The sequence below is a fragment of the Episyrphus balteatus genome, chromosome 3 (assembly GCF_945859705.1).
Source record: "Episyrphus balteatus chromosome 3, idEpiBalt1.1, whole genome shotgun sequence".
Classification (NCBI taxonomy): Eukaryota; Metazoa; Arthropoda; class Insecta; order Diptera; family Syrphidae; genus Episyrphus; species Episyrphus balteatus.
In genome coordinates, this window is record NC_079136.1 from 111,360,554 (window position 1) to 111,382,628 (window position 22,075).

The 22,075-nt window shown below is 30.8% G+C and overlaps 1 protein-coding gene across 5 annotated transcripts; it reads right to left on the bottom strand.

Annotated features, from left to right (window-relative positions):
* Positions 1 to 3,959: 3,959 nt before the first annotated feature.
* LOC129914601 (FERM domain-containing protein 5) lies at positions 3,960 to 21,461 on the bottom strand. 5 transcript variants are annotated; one of them, XM_055993926.1, is made up of 8 exons: positions 20,698 to 21,459; positions 13,077 to 13,181; positions 12,935 to 12,977; positions 9,720 to 9,893; positions 9,254 to 9,633; positions 9,110 to 9,198; positions 8,074 to 9,049; positions 3,960 to 7,983 (listed from the first exon to the last, which is right to left on the bottom strand). In XM_055993926.1, exons 1-7 carry the CDS (start codon positions 20,785 to 20,787, stop codon positions 8,080 to 8,082), a joined length of 1,851 nt encoding a protein of 616 aa, XP_055849901.1. In that variant the 5' UTR covers positions 20,788 to 21,459; the 3' UTR covers positions 3,960 to 7,983; positions 8,074 to 8,079. The 5 variants fall into 5 exon arrangements, with proteins under 5 accessions (XP_055849901.1, XP_055849900.1, XP_055849902.1 ...); XM_055993927.1 differs by having other exon boundaries at positions 3,961 to 6,297; XM_055993928.1 differs by having other exon boundaries at positions 3,961 to 8,759; positions 8,832 to 9,049; positions 20,698 to 21,457.
* Between the last annotated feature and the right edge of the window lie 614 nt (positions 21,462 to 22,075).

A 22,075-nucleotide genomic window follows, 5' to 3' on the forward strand; every position in this document is an offset into this window, starting at 1 on the left:
AGTGTTTTTGATTATTGCAAACTTGCAAATGGATATATTCTTTAGGCCTTGAAAGCAGGCTTTGTGAAGTTAGCAACTCCAAATGCTATTTTTTTTTTTCAAATCAACTTGTTTTGATTACTCAAGGTTAGCTCAGGATAGCCCAAGATTTTATTTCGCTATCCTACGCTTAGTTTAAAAACTATAAAAGCATTTTTTTATTCACCTCAAAAACCATGAAAATATTTATTTTTGTTCAGTGTAAAAATCTTTTCAGTTTTATAATTGTAATAATAGACCACAGTGACCTTTTTAATTAATAATTTGGAAAAATTAAATCCACTCGTGTGGGCACTGCGCCTCAAAAGTTAATTCCACAAAATTGTTAATTGAGAAAAAGTGTAAAAAGGACAATTTTTATCCTAAAAAAAACAACAAATTTTGGGTTTTAAGAGGTTGGTAATTTGAAAGAAGATTTTCTTTGTCATACTTTTTGAACTGAAAGTGGGCTAGCAAAAGAAATTGATAGAATTTCTTGGAATTAAGATAGTTGTTGAGGAAGGTTTAAAAAATACTATTCGTGTAGTCACCTCACCCAACACTTTTGAAGAAAGTTTCGATGGATTGTAATAAGCATGTAGCTTTTATAGGTGCTATGGCAGAACAAAATGACTTTTAGAATTTAAAAAATATTTTTTGTTTTGTGGTTTTTAAGGTGAAATTAAACAGATAAACTTAAGCTTCTTAGCAGGAATGTTATGTGGACTAAATTCCATCACGTAAGAATTCTTAGTTCAATAAATAACATCAAAATAATAAAAAAAATAATATAAATTCAAAAGGTCACTGTGGTGTATGCGTAATATTTTTATAATAAAAAATAAATAAAACTAGTTGGCCTTTGTAACCAACTGTAGTTGGGATGACGTAAATAAAATTGGTGGTTTAACCTGGGCTTACCTTGGGTAAACGAACCATAGTGATAAATCAACAATTTTTTAAACTGTTAAGAAGTCAAATAAAAAAAACTGTGATTCAGGAGTAATGTGCCAAAAAGCTAGAGGCTGTGGGTTGCGTCGAGACAAGAAAAAAATTATGTGGGGGGGGTCTATTCCCCTTCGTTTAGAGGGGAGGGGCGATTAAAAAAAATGACTTAATTTGGAAAAAAAAATGATTCAAAATCAACGGTTATACCAACAATAATGTGATATACTTTTTATAAAGCCAAAACCTCGTCTCTTACTAAAATTTTAAATGAAGCCATTTTATAGCATAGTTTTTGAAAAACTAATTTTTAAAATCAAAATTTTGGAAAAAAAAAAATTTCAAACAAATTTTTTTCAAAATTGTATCTAGGTAATTAAGTACTGAATTAGTTTTTAAAATTCGATGCTCTTTTATTTTTAAACAAAAACAGAAAACCAGATCCAAAAATACCTTGTTATTTTCGAGAAATTTTTTGTTTTTACGTGACTGGATTTAACTGACTTAAATGAGGATACAACAAGGTGACACAGTATTGGATTAACCCTGAATTGATCAACTTTTTCCATTGATAACATCTAAAAACTTACCTTTATACTTATGTACCAATGAATTTGTTTTCTCGAACCCACACCTCTAGGCTAGCAGTCAAGCACTACATGCACTGCACCATTCCCACCCGCAACGTACATATACTTGTCGAATAATAATTTGAAAAATAAGCAATAAGGGGTAAACCTTTAATAAATCAAACTCTTTAGCGATTTAGTCAGAACAACCAGAAAATAAAATGCACAACTGGGGCGCAAGTACTTGCTCTTAGAATTCAAAGTACTCAAACGTTTAAGACTTTTTTTATACAAATTCGGTGAATGTAAAATAAAAAAAAAGACATAAAATTCGTTTCTAAAAACGACTCTTTAAATGAAATTGAGCTCAAAAAAAAAAAAAGAATGCAGTTTAATTTCTTCTATAAGGATGCATTTTAAGAAAAAAAAAAATTCAAAATCGTTAGAGCCGTTTTTAAAAAAACTAATTTTTCATAAATATTTTTTTGAAAAAAAAAAGTTTTAAAATAAAATTGGTTTTCGAAAATTCGATTTTTCCCAAAAAAAGAATTTCAAAAGTTTTTTGTTTTTTTTTTTTAATTAATACAATTATGAGATTTTGTTTAAAAAAACGTTGAAATTAAGCAAAACTCAGATTTAAAAAAAACTATTTTTGAAAAAAACTTTATTCATTAAAAAATTAAACCTCAAAATCGTTGTTCAGTAAATCAAACTTTTCCAAAATTAGTGAATGACAGATACTGTTATTTTTCGTCCAAAAAATTAATTCCAAAAACCCCTCTGTAGAAGACCCAAAAACTGCAACTTACAAAGTTTGAAGTGGATTGACCCATCCGTTTATAGAGAGTGCTCTATTCCTAGCGAGGGCAGAACATTGGCATAGAAAATGGAAGACCGCGTCTTTTTCTTGCTGGTCCAAGCAGCTGCGACAATAAGTATTGTGCGGTATACCCAACTTTGCTGCATGCTCCCCTATCGGCCAATGTCCTGTACACGCACCGCAACGATTCTGCTAATGACTTTTCTGGGTCTGTAGATTAAATCATTGGTTTTGGATTTGTTGTAGGTGGGCCAGATTTTTCTAGATATGGCGCAGCTAGTCAAACCGTGCCACCTGTTATTAGCTTTTGTTAAATAGTTTGAGAAGATATTGCCCTTCATGACTCCTATTTGAATGTTAACTGCTTTCGCTAGCGACTCATGAAGGGCCGATCCTTGCCTGGCCAGTTCATCCGCCTTTTCGTTGCCTTCAAAACTACTATGTCCTGGGATCCAGACAAGAGTGATTGTGAGGCTTTCGCTTAGCATTGAGAGTTGCTCTCTGCACTGCTGAACCAGTTTGGATGATGTCATGACCGAAGAAATTGCTTTTATAGCTGCCTGACTATCTGTTAGTATAGCTTTATTCTGGGTTTGATTTAAATTTATTCTTAGTAAATTGCAAGCTTCCTTAATTGCCAGCAATTCTGCTTGAAATACGCTTGCAAAATTTGGAAGTCGAAAGGATTTTGAAATATTAAGGGATTCCTGATAGACACCCGCACCAACCCCACAGTCCATCAGTGAAAATGCAAGTGTCGAAGTCTCTCGTCACAATGTCCTCTCCCAGTCTGTCCTCGACGGGAAGCTGACCTTACAATTTTTTAGTGTTCAAGGTAGGAGTGCAGTAGTCGGTGAGAGTCAGAAACATATCCGATGGTACTAGATTTGCTGTGTCACTATGACCAAAAGGTTTTGCCTTCCAGCCGCCAGTTTCTTTTAGCCTTAAAATGCTACAAGAGACCTGGTATTTTATATGAAGGTCTATGGGTAAAAGGTGTAAGAGGTGTATTGCGTTTCCAAGTTTACAAACAAATGAATTAATAATAAGTACCAAGGTATTAAGTAATTTTGGTTTTTATTTATTTTTTTTTTCGTTTTTCTTTAAAAATTATTAATTTTTTCATTTCTATTATTTTCTACATTTTAACATGTAATTTCAATCAGTTTTTACTATAAAATAAACTGCCTTTTAAATCCTAAAGCTACTTTCTTTATATAATAACAAATATATGCATATAGTTTACCATTTTATTACAAACAAAAAAAGAAACAAACGAAAAAAAAAATTATTTTTATAAATTTTAATAATAAAATCACACGTTAATAAAGAATAACAACAAATAAATATGTATGCATATACGTTCTCTACATTTCTTTGGCTTTTTTTTATGTAAATCGTTTTATATATTATTTTCGTAATAGAATCTTACATCTGCAAATCTAATAGATCCTACGAATATATATTTGTTTTACGTAATGATAAAGAATTTTTTCTTCTATTTGTTTTTATATAAAAAAATTATTACAATTCTCTTTCATTTATTTTGTAAATATTTAACATATTCATTTTGTTATGACATTTTTTTTTGTTTTTAATAAAAATACAAAATAGTTTTGTTTGTTGTGTCTGTGCTATGGTTTTAATAATTGTCTTAAAATATAATATACGATTATAATTAATTGTAATTAAAATTTAAATTTTAATAAATATGTTTTAATTTAAATATATTTTTTGTTGTTTATTTTGTTTTTGTTATATGATTGTAGTGTATTTTAATTTAATGATTCGAGTATAGCAGGCGTATACATAGAGATTGTGCAAGAAAAAATTTCAATGATTGAATAGAATATTTATTATTTTTTGTGGTTGATGTTGCCTTACAACAACAATGTTTTATGAATTAAACTAAATTGTAATTATGCATTGTTTAAGTTAAAAAAAATGTTTATGTATACGAGTAATGCATACATATGGATAGTTTAGGTTATGAGAGAAGAGGTGGATTTTTATTATGAAAGATGGTTAGTGTGTGATTAGGTGGGGCAAGCTTGTCTGAAAGGTGTATATAGCAGTAAAAAAGGAGTTTCTTCAGATAAACTTGAATATAAATAAATAAAAAAATTTTTAATTTAAGAAATTAAAGATTTATATAAACATGCTCTTAGCTTCTTTATCGATGCAATAAAATATAATAATAATAATAATTTTAACTATATGCCTGTAAGAGAGTCTTGGAGATTTTTGAAAACAAGTTTTAAAATTTTCCATTCAAATTTAAATTGAAAGCTAGCTTGAGAGCAATGAAAGAAGCGCAAACGAAAATCAAATCAACGATATGAGACCGATAGTTGCGTACCCGGATTTTGCTAATCGATCATAAAGAATAGGGTATCAATATAACCGATGGATACTACACAACCACTTCTGCATATGTAATAAAAAACCCATCAATGAAAAAAAAAGAGAAGGTGGAAGTGGATAGGTGTTAAGAAGTGTTTTACATTTACATTGAATTTTTACATTCTTTATATTCCTTTAGATTTGGTTCAAAAAATTGTGCTAAATTTGGAACAAGATTATGAAAATGAATTGGTTATTTACCACACAATTAATTTTGGTTAAGTAATCATAAAAATGAATGAAAAACAATAGGTATAAAAAATATTAATGTAAGCCTTCCGCAGAAACTCCTTGGATACTTTTCTTCAAATGCATTTCAAAACATTGTTAAAATTGTTTAATAATTTTTGAGAAAGACAAAAAAAAAAGAACCAACTTTAATGTGGAAATTAAACCAAAAACAAATAATATTTGTATATTTAGTTTAAATAACTACATACTATTAGTTTTAAGTATCTCTTCATACTACAAAAAAGTCTCAACGGTCAGTCATTGTCCGTTATATCCAAGAAAATTTATATAAATATATATCTATTGTTATTCTATGTGTAGGTAATATAATAATAATTATATTATCATGCATTAATGCCTAACTAAAAGATTATTAAAAAAAAATTAAATATTATTATTTTAATGGCTATAGGTTTATTATTTTATACCATTTTGTATTGAAACTATTTTTCGTTATGTTTTTTTTTTTATATTTTTGTTTTTATTAGAGAAAATGTGAGATAGAAAGATTTGAGAGAAAAGTAAAATATAAATTATTTATTTTGAAGTTTTTGCTTAAATTTTCATTTTTTTTTGTTATCTTGTCTATATGTTTTTAGTGATAAGTAAAGTTCAGTATATATTTTTTTAATTTAATTATTCTTTTGTTGTTTTTTTTTTTTATTTTTTATAACAAACTTTATGGTCCCAGTTTTTGGGTTGGACTTTTTTTTATGTATTTCATAATATGTTTATGATTTTTGAGTTGTTTTTATTTTTGTTTATGTGGAAAAGAAGTGTTAGTATTTGATAAGATTTCGGTAGGAAGTTTTGAATGAAATTTAGCCAAACATAACATAAAAAGATTTAACGTAGAGCACAGTTGAAAATAAATTTAAATACAAAATAATTGCAATTAATGTATCTGTTATAAAAAGAAGTTTGGTGCTCTAATACAATTATAATTTATTTTATTTAATTTAGCTAAAAAATTAAAACTAATTAAGTCACATGTTACAATTGGGTGTGGGTTATCCCTTTAAATTGACAATGCATTTAATTTAATATTTTTTTCTTTATTTTATTCCTACTTTTTTTAATATTAATATGCACCAAATTGTTTTTATATTAAAAATTCAAATTTTGTGATTGCTCTTTACCGTATTGAGTATATATTTGTTTACTAATATAAACTAATTATATATATTATGTAGAGTTCGTTATTTATATTTATAAGCCAAAATAACACATGAAATTTGCTCACTCCAGGTGGGGATCAAAATATTGCTATGAAGATTCGGATTTCAAGAGAATGCAAAATACATAATGTACCTGATTTTTGTTAGAAAATATTATGGATTATCTGTTTTTCTCATAAAATTTATAAAATATGTATATCCAACAAGATTAAGCATTAAAAAAAAAAGGAAATTTAACTTGTGCTAACAGTTTTACTTGCTAACTTACTAGCCATTTTTTAATTGCTTTAAATACATTTAATTGCTTCTTTGTGAAATTGCAAATGAAATAGCATGTAACATAATATTTCTGTGCCGATTTATGTTTTTTTTTGAAAATTGTTTAAAAAATAGAAATGCAACAAGCTTAAACAAAAGAAACATATATGCAGCATTTTTTAAATAAACTTCAAAGAATCTAGTAATACATACTTCAAACTTATAATGCCTATTCGAATCAGTTAATAAAAAAAAAAAAATCTCTATAAACAGAAAAAATCTATGGACCCAAGGATGTCAGAAGTTAGATTGAAGAAAATCAAAATAACGTTCTTAGGTTGGCTTTGTTCTTTGAAAAAAAGAAAATTTTATTTAAAATAAAGAAGACGTTGTACGAGATATTCATCATGGATTTATTCCGTTATTCGTAATTGATTTGTGGCTCAACTAGCGATTTTCTTGGTTACCGATGGGATGATGAATTTTGGAACAGTGAACTCTGCTTTGGTCTGGTCCTATATTCTCCAACGCGCAATTTTTTTCCAATGCTTTGTATGGTTTGGATAACCGATATATCTCAAAAATAAAAGAGTGCAAAATATTTTTAAATGCATATTTTAGTCTTATGAGCAAAATCAATGTTCTGTCTTGTACAAAAAAATGCTAATGGCCACTCCAGACAGTTTTATATCAACGAAATTGTTATTCCAAAGCTTTGAGAGGTTTTAAGCGTTTTAGAATAGGCGAGCAGAACAAAGTAGAGTTCACTATTCCAAAAATTAATCATCCCTAACCAATGATGGGTTATCCTGTTATCTCAGGGGAAGGATAGGTCATATTTAAGCTCAGAAAAACAACTGAGGCAATGCCAAACAAAAAGGAGCTTGGAAAAGTATTAATTTCTTGAATTCGAAATTGTTTTTTAATGGTAGAAGCTCCTATATTCTTGCACGATGGGTTTTTTGACATAAGCTAAGAGTGTCACGTTTTTTCAGTATTAAGAAAAATAAAAAATATGTTTTGTTCAAAACTTGCGTACACTCGTCTAAAAACCACGTAGGCTTTCCGGAATGTTTTGAAAAATTTGAAGATTAGGGAAGATTCTATTTCATTTGGAAAGGAGAACCCAAAGAAACAAGTATGTACGAAAGGAGTATAACCAAATTGACAAAGCTAACTCTGAGTGGTATTGAAAACTTAATGGTGGTTGGTGAAAAAAAAACACCCAATCTTAGATCTACGTTAAATGATGTCGAGAAATTCATTGGATGGTTAACACTTTTAAAGAGAGGTATATCGTGTATTTCAATTTGAAATGATACAAAAGCATGTCGCTCAACTGATGATATAGACTTTCTCAAAAGTCCAAGTATAGTCAATTTGATGAGAATTTTTTGATCTGCACTCGTTTCATAACTCATATCTTATAAATAATGGTAGGAATACAATAATACAATTTTTGTTTGAATGGCGACCAATGAAAAAAAAAAACATTTTCTTATTTTTCATGTAATCTTTACACCAATTAGATATCCATTTTGAGTGAAGTCCTAGCGTGAATCTTTGGCTCAATTTCAAACATAAAAAAATATAAGTAATATAGTAAAAACAAAAATTAAACAATTGTAAACAAACTCAACAAAGAATCTACCTGCTCTTATGATTTCCGACCGAGAGTTCGTACAAAAAACTCCTTTAATGGCTGATAGTATTGATATCTTAGGCTTATCATCTCAGGTAGATTGCGTATGCGTTCAAAAACTTCTGATTCTGATTCTAATATCAACACAGCCGATATTGCCATTGTGACGACAACAAATATAAACGACGGTATAAATGCATGCAAGAGCTTAAATTTTCGTACATTTCTCGCACTGTTTGTGACATGTTGGCGCATTTGTTCGTGATTAGTTGTATTGCTACTGGTATTATTGTTGTTGGAAGTACTGGAGTTGATGACGGAATTTGGTAAAGTATATTGCTTACCACCTCCGGCATACAGCATATGCTGTTTATTCGTTGTATGATGATGCAGACGCTGATGACTGGGATCTGCATAAGGATTCGTCAGACCGCTCTCTGTCGATGAATGTTCAACCGAATCACGGAAGTAATAGTCGGGAAGGTCGGGTGCTCCAACACCTCCATTTATACTGTCCAAATTTGAGCCACTGCGAAGGCGTGCCTCCTCAGAGACGGGCTCCAAACTGGGTGGTATTTGAATGCCATCATGTGTTATCGGGCCGTAGATTATATTACCTAAATGATCTGTGGTCGCGGCCATAGTACAGTTGCCCAACGGTTCAGACATTGTTGAACGCGGTAAACTGCTATAGCCTGTATCAATGATACGGGGGGAATAGGGGAATTTATAATCGCTCGAAATATAGGAGTTACGTAATAGTTTACGGATTTGTGCGAGGTCGCCTTGCGGACTGGACGGTGTTGCAGGGACACTACTGGCCTTTCGCTTGCTCGCCGTTGAATTAGTCATCTTTTGTTCACGCAGGGCATTGATGCTCTCGGTAAGAATTTCACGTTCCGTACGACCAGTGTATTTGAATTTCGTGCCCCATGAAAAGAATCCACCACCGGAAACCACCGAGGCATTTTGGCTATTTGGAAGTCTGTAAGATTTATAGAAACATTAAAAAAAAAATGTTTGTAACATCAAACTTAAATCTTACGTAAAAAATAACATTTGTTCAATAGCGCATCGCCAGACATATCTGCAAGCTGGTCCTGATGGACACTTAAATCCTATTGTGTGTTTTTTCTTAAAAAAAACATAGTTCCTTACGAAAATTCAGAAAAAAATGAAGAAAACTTACCGGTTCTCTACTGGCATCTGTGTAACTTAAGTGTGCTATAAACATTTTGCCTTCAAAATTTATTTTGTGCACTTCATTCCATCGAAAATGTTGTGATCTCTTCCCGGATATAAATGTACTAATACCCGAGTGATTTATACCTATGTACAGCTGTGACCCACGATGATCCTTAACCGGATGTGGGTCTATACCGTAGGTTTCTAGACCTCTGGCAATGCCCATGAATTCATCCATTGCCACAGATGAATCTTGGCCTGGTTCACGTTTTCGATGCAATTCCATAACTTTCTTTTCGAGTGCATCTGTTTGCCGAAGGGCTAGATGCATTGATGAAACATAGTCCCCAACCATGAGTTCATTATCATAATCGCCAAGTTCCTCTAAAAAAAAAAGAAATTTGTATTATTTTTATTAATATTATTGTTTTTTTTTTTTTTCTTTTTCTTGAAAATTAAAATTGTGAAACCTTGGACAATAAGAGCTCCTAACGCCGCAGCTTCACCCATGGAACAATAAAGTCGTCCATGTCTTAAGTCACGCTTCAGTTGCTGGTATAACATAAGACGACCACTACCAGTCAGTCGAAACGGGTCGGCTGGGTAAAATTTGACACGAAAGGAGAATAAAATCGGGTCGATATCTGAAAACATTATTTATAACATAAAAATTCAAATTAGTATAGGTATCATTTTTTTTTTTTTTAATAAAAACTAGACCAGACAAATAAGATTAAAACCATTGAATAATTACAAATAGAAGTGACACCGCAGATTACTCATGCGACTATAAGAGTACCGGAAGATAGATGAACTACAGGTTTGCGCCTCAAGTATCATGTATTTTCGAGTTGAGTCTTAACTAATAATTTTTTTTAAACCTTCATAAAAAAATTAATAATTATTATTATACATTTCAAAGACCTTATATTGATATAAGTTTTCGTATTTTGAAAAGTCATATTAGTCTAGAGAACAAGGACTATGCCTTTTACTCCTACTGGCCTAGGTTCGAATACCGGTAAAATTCGAAATTGTTTTTTTTTTTGCGGAGATTTTTTTGACAAATTTAATTAATTTTTATTCTAGTAATGTAAAAAAAAAAAACAATCTCAATTTCCCGTGAGATTCGAACCTAGGTAGGTAAACTTAACATACATTCACCTTATCCTCTATGCTATCTCCACTTTTTGAAATAGGAAAACTTTTATCTATATGCATGAGCTGTTTAGGATTTGATTTTGGGTTGCTGGATTTGCTTTTGGATTGTTGGCTTTGCTTTTGGATTGTTGGATTTGCTTTTTTAATTCAACGCACGATACTAGCGACGACAATTTTACAGCGGAAGTTTCCCTGGGTGTCCACTTCTATTTGTAATTATTCAATGATTAAAACAGATAATAGCTAAGGAAAATTAGTCAAAATATGGGCATGAAATCGCATTCTTCGCGGGACAAATTTTTTTTCGTGGAATGTGTTTGGGCTGATGTCCTTATAATAAAAGTCAATTTGTTGGGATGATAAGATGTCGGGAGCAGCCACCATTTTGAAAAAGAGGTTGGTACCGTTTTTATTTAATAGCTCCATTTTTATTCATTTTTACCAAAAATGACCAAGGACAGACTTATTAACAATAAAATTATCTACAGAACAATATGCAAACAAATTTCGTGAGTTGGCTTAATTCAATTTTATAGTTAATCAAAGTCAGGGTTTGTCTCTCAAGGTGAGGGCAAAATGACATTTTTCCAAATATCTTTCAAACTTTTGATATTTTCGGGTACTTTTAATTATCTATCGAATGAGCCCTTAATCGTTATTGTAACCATCATATTGTAGAATCAATCTAAGATCGAAGTTTACTTTGTACTAGTCAAAAGTGAGAAACAAAGCAAGTTTCTTCTATTAGGCCGAGCAAATTTTGGTAGTGGAGGTATAACAAAAATATAAGAAAGCAGTTTTATAGCTATATGCGTCCTTATATCGAATTCAAAAGTTTGAAAACTTTTATGCTGAGCTTTATATGGCTTTCGGGCACCATTACAAATTCTAATTAAAAGAACTAATGCTCTGTCATTTTTCTTGGTTACAATAACGATAATTTAAAGTGCTATTATTCATTCTTCAAGAATTACCCAAATAAATCAAAAGTTCGTCAGATATTTGAAGAAATGTCATTTTCCCCTAACCTTGCGAGACAAACCTGGACTTTGATCAACTATAAAATTGAATATAATTAACTCACGGAATTCATTTGTATATCAATTTTTAGATAATTTTATTGTGTTAAATAAAAACGGTACCAATTTTTTTTTCAAGATGGCGGCTGCTCCCGACGTCCTATAATCCCAACAAATTGACTATTATGGTAAGGACATTAGTCCGAATACATTCAATGAAAAAAATTTTGTCCCGCGAAAAATGCGATTTGATTTACTAACTTCCGTGGGCCAATATGGCAAATAGGGAAAATAATTACTATAAAGCTGAAAAAAAAACGTCCTGAGCTTTTTTTCCAGTGCTGGATCCAGGATATGGTCCGCTTGGGAATATGATAATTTTAAATCGGAAAAACGAAGCGAGTTGTAACTGGTGAGTTTGTTAGTATTGGGACGGAATGAAATGCAATATGCTGTCTTTGAGAAGAATGGTACAATACCGCCAAATCTTCGGGTAATGTTTGGTCCAGTGTGTATCGGTGAAGAGTAGAGGAGAAGTTTCAAAACAAAAGGTTAGGTTAGTTTTAGTATCTAACCCGGTGGACAAGGTGGCGTTTAATTGGAAACTAGTTCAATTGGAAACTAGTTTAGCCAATAAGGAAAAATGTGAAAGTTTTGACGTGAGCTTAAATTGGTAGCAGTTTTTGTGCATTGTTTGGTCTTTTGGGGCGTCCCTCATTTTGAAAAAAGGGTATCTCGAGAACGGCTTGTCACACAGAAAAAAGACGTTTACATTTTATTTAAGAGCACTCGTTAGATTAGTCAGCACACATTCTCTGAGCATCTGCTAAATTGTATGGTGAACTACCTTATTAGCGCCTTCTATACTCAACGCAATACTGCGTCCAAAATTGCTGACGTGACAGCTTTTTTTAGATCCTCTACATTTGACCCCTCATTGGAGTTTGGAAATTAAGCAAAATGGGACAAAAATTGAAACACCTTATTGCTAACTGCAGTTTAAAGGACTAAATACCTCTATGCTTGTTGGCTAAAATACTTAGGACACGATTTAACTTCTTCCATGCATCCGCACAAACACTTTCATAATTAATCCGTTAGAATAGTGTTTTTCAAGTGAGTAATTGAATTGAAAATGATACATTTTAATTTGCCAACCTTACTTCATTTTCTGTCAAGGTTCGAATGCCGCAACATTTATTCAAATCCTAAGAGTATACAACAACTAGGTATTAACAACATTTTAATTGTTTCACAATACAAAAAAAAAAACATCCACAGCAGGAATAGCTAACTGATGACTTGGTGTTATACTGACACACATTTGCATACAAATACAATGTCCTTGTTTTCCTATATTTTTGCATTTCCTTTCCTCATGATACCAATTACCTATAAGAAACCATATGTCTAATATTATGCCTTAAATAAACACATCCAACACGAAACCACCACATGCTTTACAATAGCAAACCATTTTTTTTATGACCACTCTCACTACTTACCCTTTACTTGTTTAATAATCGACTTAGCCAAATCAAGCCAATGCTGCAAAATGAGAGAAATAAGAAAAAAGAGAAAGGAATTAAATCAAATATATGCCACACAAAGTCACCAAAGAAAATACAAAAAAGAATAATAACATACCCTCTGTTTCCCGGTATCCACATATCTCAGGCCGAAGTAATCCTTTTCCTTAATCTCAAGTTGATCGCATAAATATTCTATAAGAAAGCTGCCCTTGTGGAATGGCTGAGTTAACATTTTGACGCAATAGCACCAGCATTAAGAAGAAAATCCAGCCAGTCAGTTAGTTGTTAGAAGAAGCAGAGTGAAGGGGCAGATTTCACATAAGGATAAGACAAAAAAAAAAATAATAATAAACACAAATAAAAGCACATTGCATTGAAAAATTGCATTTTTGTCACTATTCCTATAGTTCTAACAATTAAAATGAGAAATCTCTGAATGAACATATTTCAACACAAAATTGAAGACGACGACGAAGAATAAAAAGAAAATAATAAGAGGAAACAAACCAACCCCCACGCCCCCTTACCTTTTTATCCTGCGAAACTATTTTGTTTTCATTTTTTATTATTTCATTCTCTCACGCAAGCCTTATATGAGTACAAAACGTAACCAGCTGCGATGTAATTAAAACACATAGAAAAAAAAAAACTTCAAAAAACCTAAAAACTAAATGATACAATGGAGTCGCAAGTCCTTACTTTAAATCTATCAAAAAATATTGGGGAACATAATCAGTCAATTAATATAAGCTGGATAACGTGCATTTGTTCTTATAAAAAGAATTGATTTCCTTAATTTATTAAATACATGTTTATTCTCAAACATTTAAAAATCAATTCCCTCTGAAAATTACTAAAATTAGTTCTATTAACTCCATGTGGCAAAAATTTCAAAAAATATTTTTTTAAAGAACACAATTTTAAGTATTTCACTTTGCTACACCATATTTGTTTAATACCATTACATTTTAAAAATAAAATAGTTTAACATTTAAGATACCTAATAGTTTTACATTTAAAACATTCTGAACAAATTATAATCAAAAACAGTTTTAATAATCCAATATCAATGTATTTAAAAATTCGAAATTGCAAAATCACTACTTTTGAGGTTATGCTTTTATGTGAAGAAATTTTTTTAAATACAATTTATTACGGTTTCTGTAAGAACTATTTTCTTTCTTTCAAGAACTTTTTAAATCTTTTTTATTCTTTTTATTATTTATGACTTCTTGTAATGCATCGCATTTTCATATTCTTTTTTGATAAATTAAGCCAAACACACTTACTTCATTTTAAGATATCTCGCGCAATAAAAAGATATTGCAAAGATTTAAACAGGTCTTGAAAGAAGAATAATAGTTCTTGTAGAAACCGTTATGATTTATATTTAAAAAAATTTCTTCAAATTAACGCATAACACCAAAAGTGGTAAAAAACGTTTTTTTGCATTTTGTAACAGAAATATTTCAAAAACGTGAACTGCTGGGATATTTTTGACATTGGATTCGATTTATCTTTCAAACGGTAATATTTCAAAAATGGGAGCTGATAGGATATCTCTGACTTCAGATTCGAGTTCAGTACATCAAAAACCTATAGAAAAATGTATTTAAGTGTCCGCACCAAACAAAAAATTAAATTTTGTAGACCAGTGTAATTAACTTACATATTTGTAATTTAAAGAAGCAATAGCAATGCTTTGACCTTTCGGTCTGAAAGATCAATTTTACGTTCTTAATAGAAGCTACAAAAAATCAAATATTCGTCAAGTCAAGGACTCGTCTATATTGAGTTACAAATATCTCAATATTTTCAAGAACTAATTACACTGGTCAACAAGGTTTTTGTTACAAACACCAAGATATACTTTTCTATAGTTTTTTTGGGTGCAGAGATTTCTCGAAGAAGAAAAGAGATATTTAAGAGATTTAAACGGATTTAGCAAAACAAAGTTTAGTTCTTTTAAAAACCGTTACAAATTTATTGAAAACAAATAACCAAACGCTAAGAAATAATCTCGAAAATCTCGATTTTCTAACGGGATTATCTCAAAAACGTGATGCGATAGAATTTTTCTGACTTCGGATTAGAGCTAAGCACACTAAAAACCTATAGAAAAGTATACCTTGGTTTCTGTAACAAAAAAAAAGTTTAATTTTGTTGACCAGTGTGATAGTTTCAGGTTGAGTTGTTGAAATGTATTAAATGGTGTTGCATTAAGGGAAATATACCATTTTAAACCAAATAAAAAAGCATTTAAGTAGAAGTTTATACTCAATTAAGTTGAAATTCTACAGGAAATGCTGATAGCACTGTGGTGCCTATGAAATTCTTGAAATTTCTTTATGAGCATTAAATTATAAAGTAAAATGTACATATTTGCTTTTAGTCGATGAATTAAACAAACATATAAAATAAAAAAAAAAATAAAATTTAAAATTTGCTGCAAGTTTGTTCGAAAAAATTTCCAAGATTTTTAAAAACAATTTTCACATTAAACAATAAAAATTTACAAAAACTAAAAACTTTTTAATTAATAAATAAATCCAATACTACAAAGATGAAATGGTGTTAGATGCAGCTCAATCGGATTATTGGTTTTTGAGAAACCATACCCACAAACTTCAAAGGTGCTGTTTAAAAAAAAAAGTTTAAGGTTTTGAAGTGTGAACTCATATTCCTAAATATTTATTCAGGTATAGTTAAAATTTTCTGTTGGCCAAATTACTCAATTCTATAAAGTTTAAATTTTTTGACGATTCCACTACTCTCCCTTATAGATTGCTATTTGGCAAATAAAAACCCATTATAAAAGCTTGCTTTTATGAATGTCAAAAAAAAACCGAGACTCTTTGATTCTGACGTAATGAATTCATTTGCATTTCTAGGGAGAAAGATCGAGCTAATATGTGTATGTGGGCCATGATATGAACAAAAAATAATATACGTTAGACATTGTTAAGAACTCTTGTGGCTTTAGGCTGAAAAACATTTACTTAAAGAATGAGACTCACATCGTTCTTTTCTTCTTGTTCGTTATCCACTATTATGGAACTGATGGCTGACTAAAAATCAATAGTGAAACAAAAATTGAATAAATGGCACAAATAGTGTTCGCCCACTGTTATTATTATCCTTATTTTACTCTGAATAGTCATAATAAACAATGGGATAATAATAATTTTTTGCTCTACTTTCTAAAGCAGCAAGAAGTTTTGTAATGATAGTTCTATAATATACATACCTACATACAAATATAAAAAATTATGTATAGATAAATAATAACTGACGTTTTTTTAATCGTAAAGGAAGTATTTCTTGCTAAAATATATAATTGGAACATGTCTTCATAGCCTTATTTTGGTTGTACAAGGTCCGGAAGTGCAATAAAACACTTGCTGCAAAAAGTGGCTTTTGAGTATATTTATGTGCTAAATGCTGACATTTCACAGGATATCGCATATAGTAAAAAATAAGTTTTACGATTTGGTTGAGTGTAAATATATTTGGACTTGACTCAATATTAAAGAATCTAGTAACGGAATTTCGTTTTGTATGTAAAAGTTTGATGGGTTAAGAAAGTGGCGCCCAGTGAAAGTTCATTTTGCTGGCGCTTAGTGTGTAATTGAACTTTCTATGACATCACGTTTTGAATTTGCATCTTAAGAACGGCTTTAAGGATATTGTTACAGCTGACCATAAATTTAAAAACTCAAACTCTAACATGTTTACTTTAAAAATATTTGTTGTTCCTATCATTGAAATAACTGTTTATTAGGTTTTATAAATTTTTCATTAAAAATCATAAATCAATACATATCTGCTTTTTTTTTGTACAGTTCATAGCCGAAGAGCGCTTAGCAAGCACCGTCTTGAGACCATTTGCCAACACAAAACTACTGTGTTATCCGGCTCATCACTTAGTGCAGTGTTAGTAGTTAGTAAGCAAATTAATAATAACTACAAAAAACGTACACTTCTTAAAAATATATTAATATACCAACCAAGAGTCAAACAGATATGAAAAGTAGTAATATTCGAATTACATTATTTCCTTTTAAACGGAACACCAGATCATTTTTTACTCACGGAAAAGGTCTTCTTTCCATTCCAAATTGGAGGGTTTCTATTAAATTTCGTTGAATAATAGCAACAATTTATCAAAGCGAAGCATTTATTTTGCGTTATAATTATGTTTCTCAACAAAACTCAACTGTAAAAAATGAGTAAAGTTCTCCTTTGTTTGAATAAAGTCTATTTCAAAAAGCATTGATTGTAAGATATAAAAGGGATTCGGTTTTGTAATATTATCGATAACATTGTTTTACTTGGCAATTTTTCAAATAACTTTAAAAAAGATAACTCAAAGAAATGTTTCTATATTTGCAGAAAACATTAATATTTAATGTCGTTTTCGATTGGCTCTCCGGAAGCGTCCGGAATCATTCAGAAGACTTCTGAAACCGTTTTATTGGCATGAAAATGACAGCCAGAACGCTTCTCAGAAGAGAAATTATTCTCTTCTCGATTTCAAATCAGAATCAAATCAAGAAGCACTAATACATGAATACTCACATGTCAAAAATACACTCAATCATTGTTTTTTATTATTTTTCATTCAATTTTTTTTTCGTTTTCTGAAATTTATTTGTTTATTTGTTTTCGAACAAATAAATTAAGCTTTTAAAATATTTTGCAAAATATTAAGTACTATTTTCTTCACATATTAATTATTTTTCAAGTCTTATGCCATATTTGACATTTTAAATTTCACAGAAAAACAAACACAAACACAAAAAAAATAGAATTGAGTGGAAGCAATTCAAACTGTTTTATTGGATTTCAGAATGAGTGAATCCTTGAGTGATTCCAATCGAAAACGACATAAGTCTACAAAAAAAAAAAACCTGGAAACTAAATTACAAAAAATGTTTAAGTACTATTTAATATAAGAAGGTTTCAGTGTTAAGAATTTTTGGAGATTTTAAGAAAACGTATGCAGGAGTGAAAATCAAAAGAGTTTTGCATACTATTAGGAGCACGTAGAATTTGATTGGTTCATTACATCATTTAATATGGTGAAAGCTGAGATGAAAAAGTGACACCGATCTGAGACTTCTAGGGTTGGTGTATTTTGAAATTCTTTGTTGTAGGGCAGAGCAGTTGATGTTATACCAAGTTCATTGTCATTTTAGTCATTCTACGGCGTATAGGTATCAAGGTGTTGTAGGCTTGCGACGATTGCTAACCTTAAGCTATAGGAAGTTTTTTCGGAACCAGGCACAAAATGTATCTATAGGTCAATTTGAAGAAGTTGGGAATCATTCAACTTCATACAATACAGTTTATGATATTGTAAAGGCTTTGCCAAGGTCAGTCGCGATGATGTCAATATCTTTACCGGCCTTTATAGAAAATATTGTTCACTAAGCTAGTGGTATTCGATTAACTACTAAATGAAAGAGCATTGTTTCGAATACTATATTTTCAAAAAGCTTAGGAATGCATGAAAAGATTGTCACTATTAGTACAATAAATTAAACATTTTATTGTTCCTTGAAGTCTGAGAGATATGCAATGCATAGTATTTTCAAATTACAGTATTCCCTCTCTTAGCATTTCTTCCCTATTCTCCTCGTAATATTTTAAATCTATGCTTTTCAAACTTAATGATCAGATGTAAAAAAATGCGTGAGCAAAGTGATTCACCTTAACATATTGAAAAATTAATTTTAAGAGCGGAATTCAGAGTCATCACTCAAGTAAAAATTTTACTCAAGTGAACATTTGCTCTTGCGTTTGGCCCACTTGAGCTACTCGTTACGTTAAGAAAACCTAAGGGTTTCTTTAATTTTAGCTTATGAATACCAACTGAAGAAATTTTGAAGTAAATGGCAAACACTCAGAAAGCTCATCTCAGACTTGTGCTTGAGAAAAAATTTTACTTGAGTGACGACTCTGAATTTCGCCCTTAGTTTGAGATTTTGTAGCTAATGCTTAAAAAAGTAGAAGGAGCTTAGTAAGGGTTTAGAATGGGTTTTCAAGTTTATAGATTAAAGATTAAATCAATGTGGTCGTAGAATTTGAATGCAATGTTGTTAGCATAAAAAAAAATTACAAACGTTGTGCCTATTCTATTAAGCATTTTCCTTCCGTCACTTTTAAAAATATTATTCCAATTGACCATAGGCGGAGAAGCTTTTTAGAGAGAGTACTCCCATTTGTATCCCTTTGATATCATTCATTTTATTATTCTTTGAAGTTTAAGGTATAAAATGACAAATTGTAATCCCTTCCTGCCCTTGTTCCCCATTTCTCCCTTCAAAGAGTACATTTTCCCAGGAAAGAGTACATTTTTATAGTTAAAAATGTATTTTTTCACCTCAATAGTGTACAAAATGTATCCTGAAACGTTTAAAAATAGTTTTTTTTTTAAATATCCAAACCGGAACGTTTCATACAAATACTCGTACCGCATACCTTTACGATGTGGTCTGGCCATTCCTTTTTTTAAGCAATGAGCACAAGGAGAAAAAAGACCACATAAAATTAAGCGGATTTCTGCATAGTGTTTTGCTAAGATGACATCCGTCTTAAATTAAGGTAACTAATCACATTAATTTCTTGAATGCCCAAATAAGATGATCGCCCACTTAATTTAAGCGGGAGATTATCTTATTTTTATGTGGAAACACTTAAATAAAAAAAAAAGAACTGTCATCTACTGGGGATCGAACCTACAACTGTTGGGTCACTAGGCGAGAGCCTTACCATCCTGCTATCTCACTGTTGGAAATGAGTATGATATACTGCAAACTAAAGCTAAAGTGTGACTATAATTTTAAATTTTGAATTTTGTGTCGGTTATTAAGATGAAAATTCACATTAAATTAAGATGAAGTTCACATTAAATTTAACTGAGTTTGAGTTGAATAACCTTATTTTAAGCAGATATCCTTTTATTTTAAGGTGGTGAAATTTAATGTGCGCATCATCTTATTTTAAGGTGCCCTTTTTTTCTCCGTGCACTACAGAGAGATATGGGGTAGCGGCAAGGGTAATTGCATGAAAAGAATTCAAAACCGGAACGTCAATATTCAGGTGAGGAACTGTTTTCATACAATTGCTGGTACCGCTACCGCATACCTTTCTTTAATGAATGACCACACGCCACCACACGGGTAATTTTATGAAAAACGTTCCAAACAGGAATTTTAACATACCTTTCCGGTGTGGCCTGGCCTTTATCGTTCGTGTTTTTTTTTTATTTAATCCTTCTATATTTTTCTTCTTAAAACTTTTTGGTCTACTTTGGAAAGTTCAGAAAATCACATAATTTACTTTCATAAATATTATTACTACTTGGCAACCCTACAACTGGGACCTTCTTATTCCACCCGCTGTCGAAACAATTTCAAATCACAATTCACTGCTGAAGTTCAAAAACAAATAAGAAAAGAAAACTGCTGGATGCGTTTTATCACAGAGTTCTATACCTGGAACTCTATACACGTATGTATATATAAATATTATTTAAGGATAACGAGTTTTTATTTTTATTTTTTCATTATAAGCCGCATCAGAAAGAGCTATTTATTTATGGATCATCTTCTTTACTCCTACCCCATATATAAACATGTCATGCTATCATATAAAAAAGGGGTTCTTGGTGCGAGAAATTGTTGTAGACTTGGGTGTGCATTAAAAACAATTTTACTGCTGACCGCTCTTACCTGAAACTCACACTCGAGGACATCGGAGTCCTCAAGAAGTCGTACCGTGCACTTATAAACGATATTGCTTTCGTTTTTATTTTTGAACATATTGACTTTCCGGAGGGATGTGTGATGATGAGCCGGGTTTTATTTTAGGTATTATATTTTTTTCACTGCTTTTTTTTATGATTTTATCCATTCACTTTTGGTACTAGTGAAAAAAACAGACTCACACACACAGACATTACAATCATTTTTCACACTTTTTCAATAGAAACTCATCCCAGGGATATTGTATAGGATTTTCTTTTTTTCCCAAGGAATCCACTTTAACTGAGGATATTCCAATTGGAAACTTTTCTTTATTTTTGAGTTAACGCAGAATAGTTAATAGAAAACACTAATCAGACAAAATAACTATATACACAAGGAAAAAAGAAAGAAAATATTTTCAGATTTAACACTTCTGCAAACGAATATCCTGCAGATAGTCCTTTTGGTAGAATTTTCGGCAATAAAACTACCACTAATGCCGCTGCAGCGAACTTGTGTGATGTGTGCTTGTGTCAAGTCATAGGAAAACGTCGTCGTTCATTTCGTCCTCTCTGTGTTTTGAAGTGACATGAGAAGAAAATTTTAGGCGTTTTCATGGGAACGTGAGTGCAAGAGAAAAGGATATATTTTCATTGAGAAATAACAACGCTGAAAGAGAGCTGGAGTAGTTCTTTATTTTAATTTTTTTGACAGCAAAAATATCCTGGTTCGTTGATAAATTTTTTAAGGGTGTATGTACAAGGGATGTAAGGTAAGGTAGTGTGAAATTGATAGTCCGAGAAAAATTGTATCTATTCTTAAATAATTGTTGTTTTTAATTTTCTTTTTATGCATTTAAATTAAAACCATGTAAAATTAATATTTCTGTTAAATGAAAAAAATAGGTAGGTATATAAAAAGTTTTTATATAGGTAGGTACCTATACATTTAAAAAAAAAATAAAATAAATGTTTTTCTTTAAACAGCCTGCAACTTTTGTTTAGTATATAAACAAACAATATCAAAGTTGAAGGCATCCTTTGGAGTGCAAACAATTTTTTAATATAAAATTTGGCAACATCCGAAAGTGTCCTTGGATTTATTCAGCCAAAAGTTTGTTCGTTAGAATGACTTTTTTGAACTATTAGTGTTTGTTAAACAAATAAGTTCGCGGAGTTTCATTTTGTCAGTTTCAGCAAAGTATTGGCTTGCATTTTTTCCTAATTCATAGATATCAAGCGTGCAACTGTCATTTTTCCAATTTCTCGAAAAACAAGCACGAACATATAAAAATATGCAGGTTAATGCAAAATATGCATTTATATTGAATGATACTGAAATGATGACTGATGTTTTAACGGGA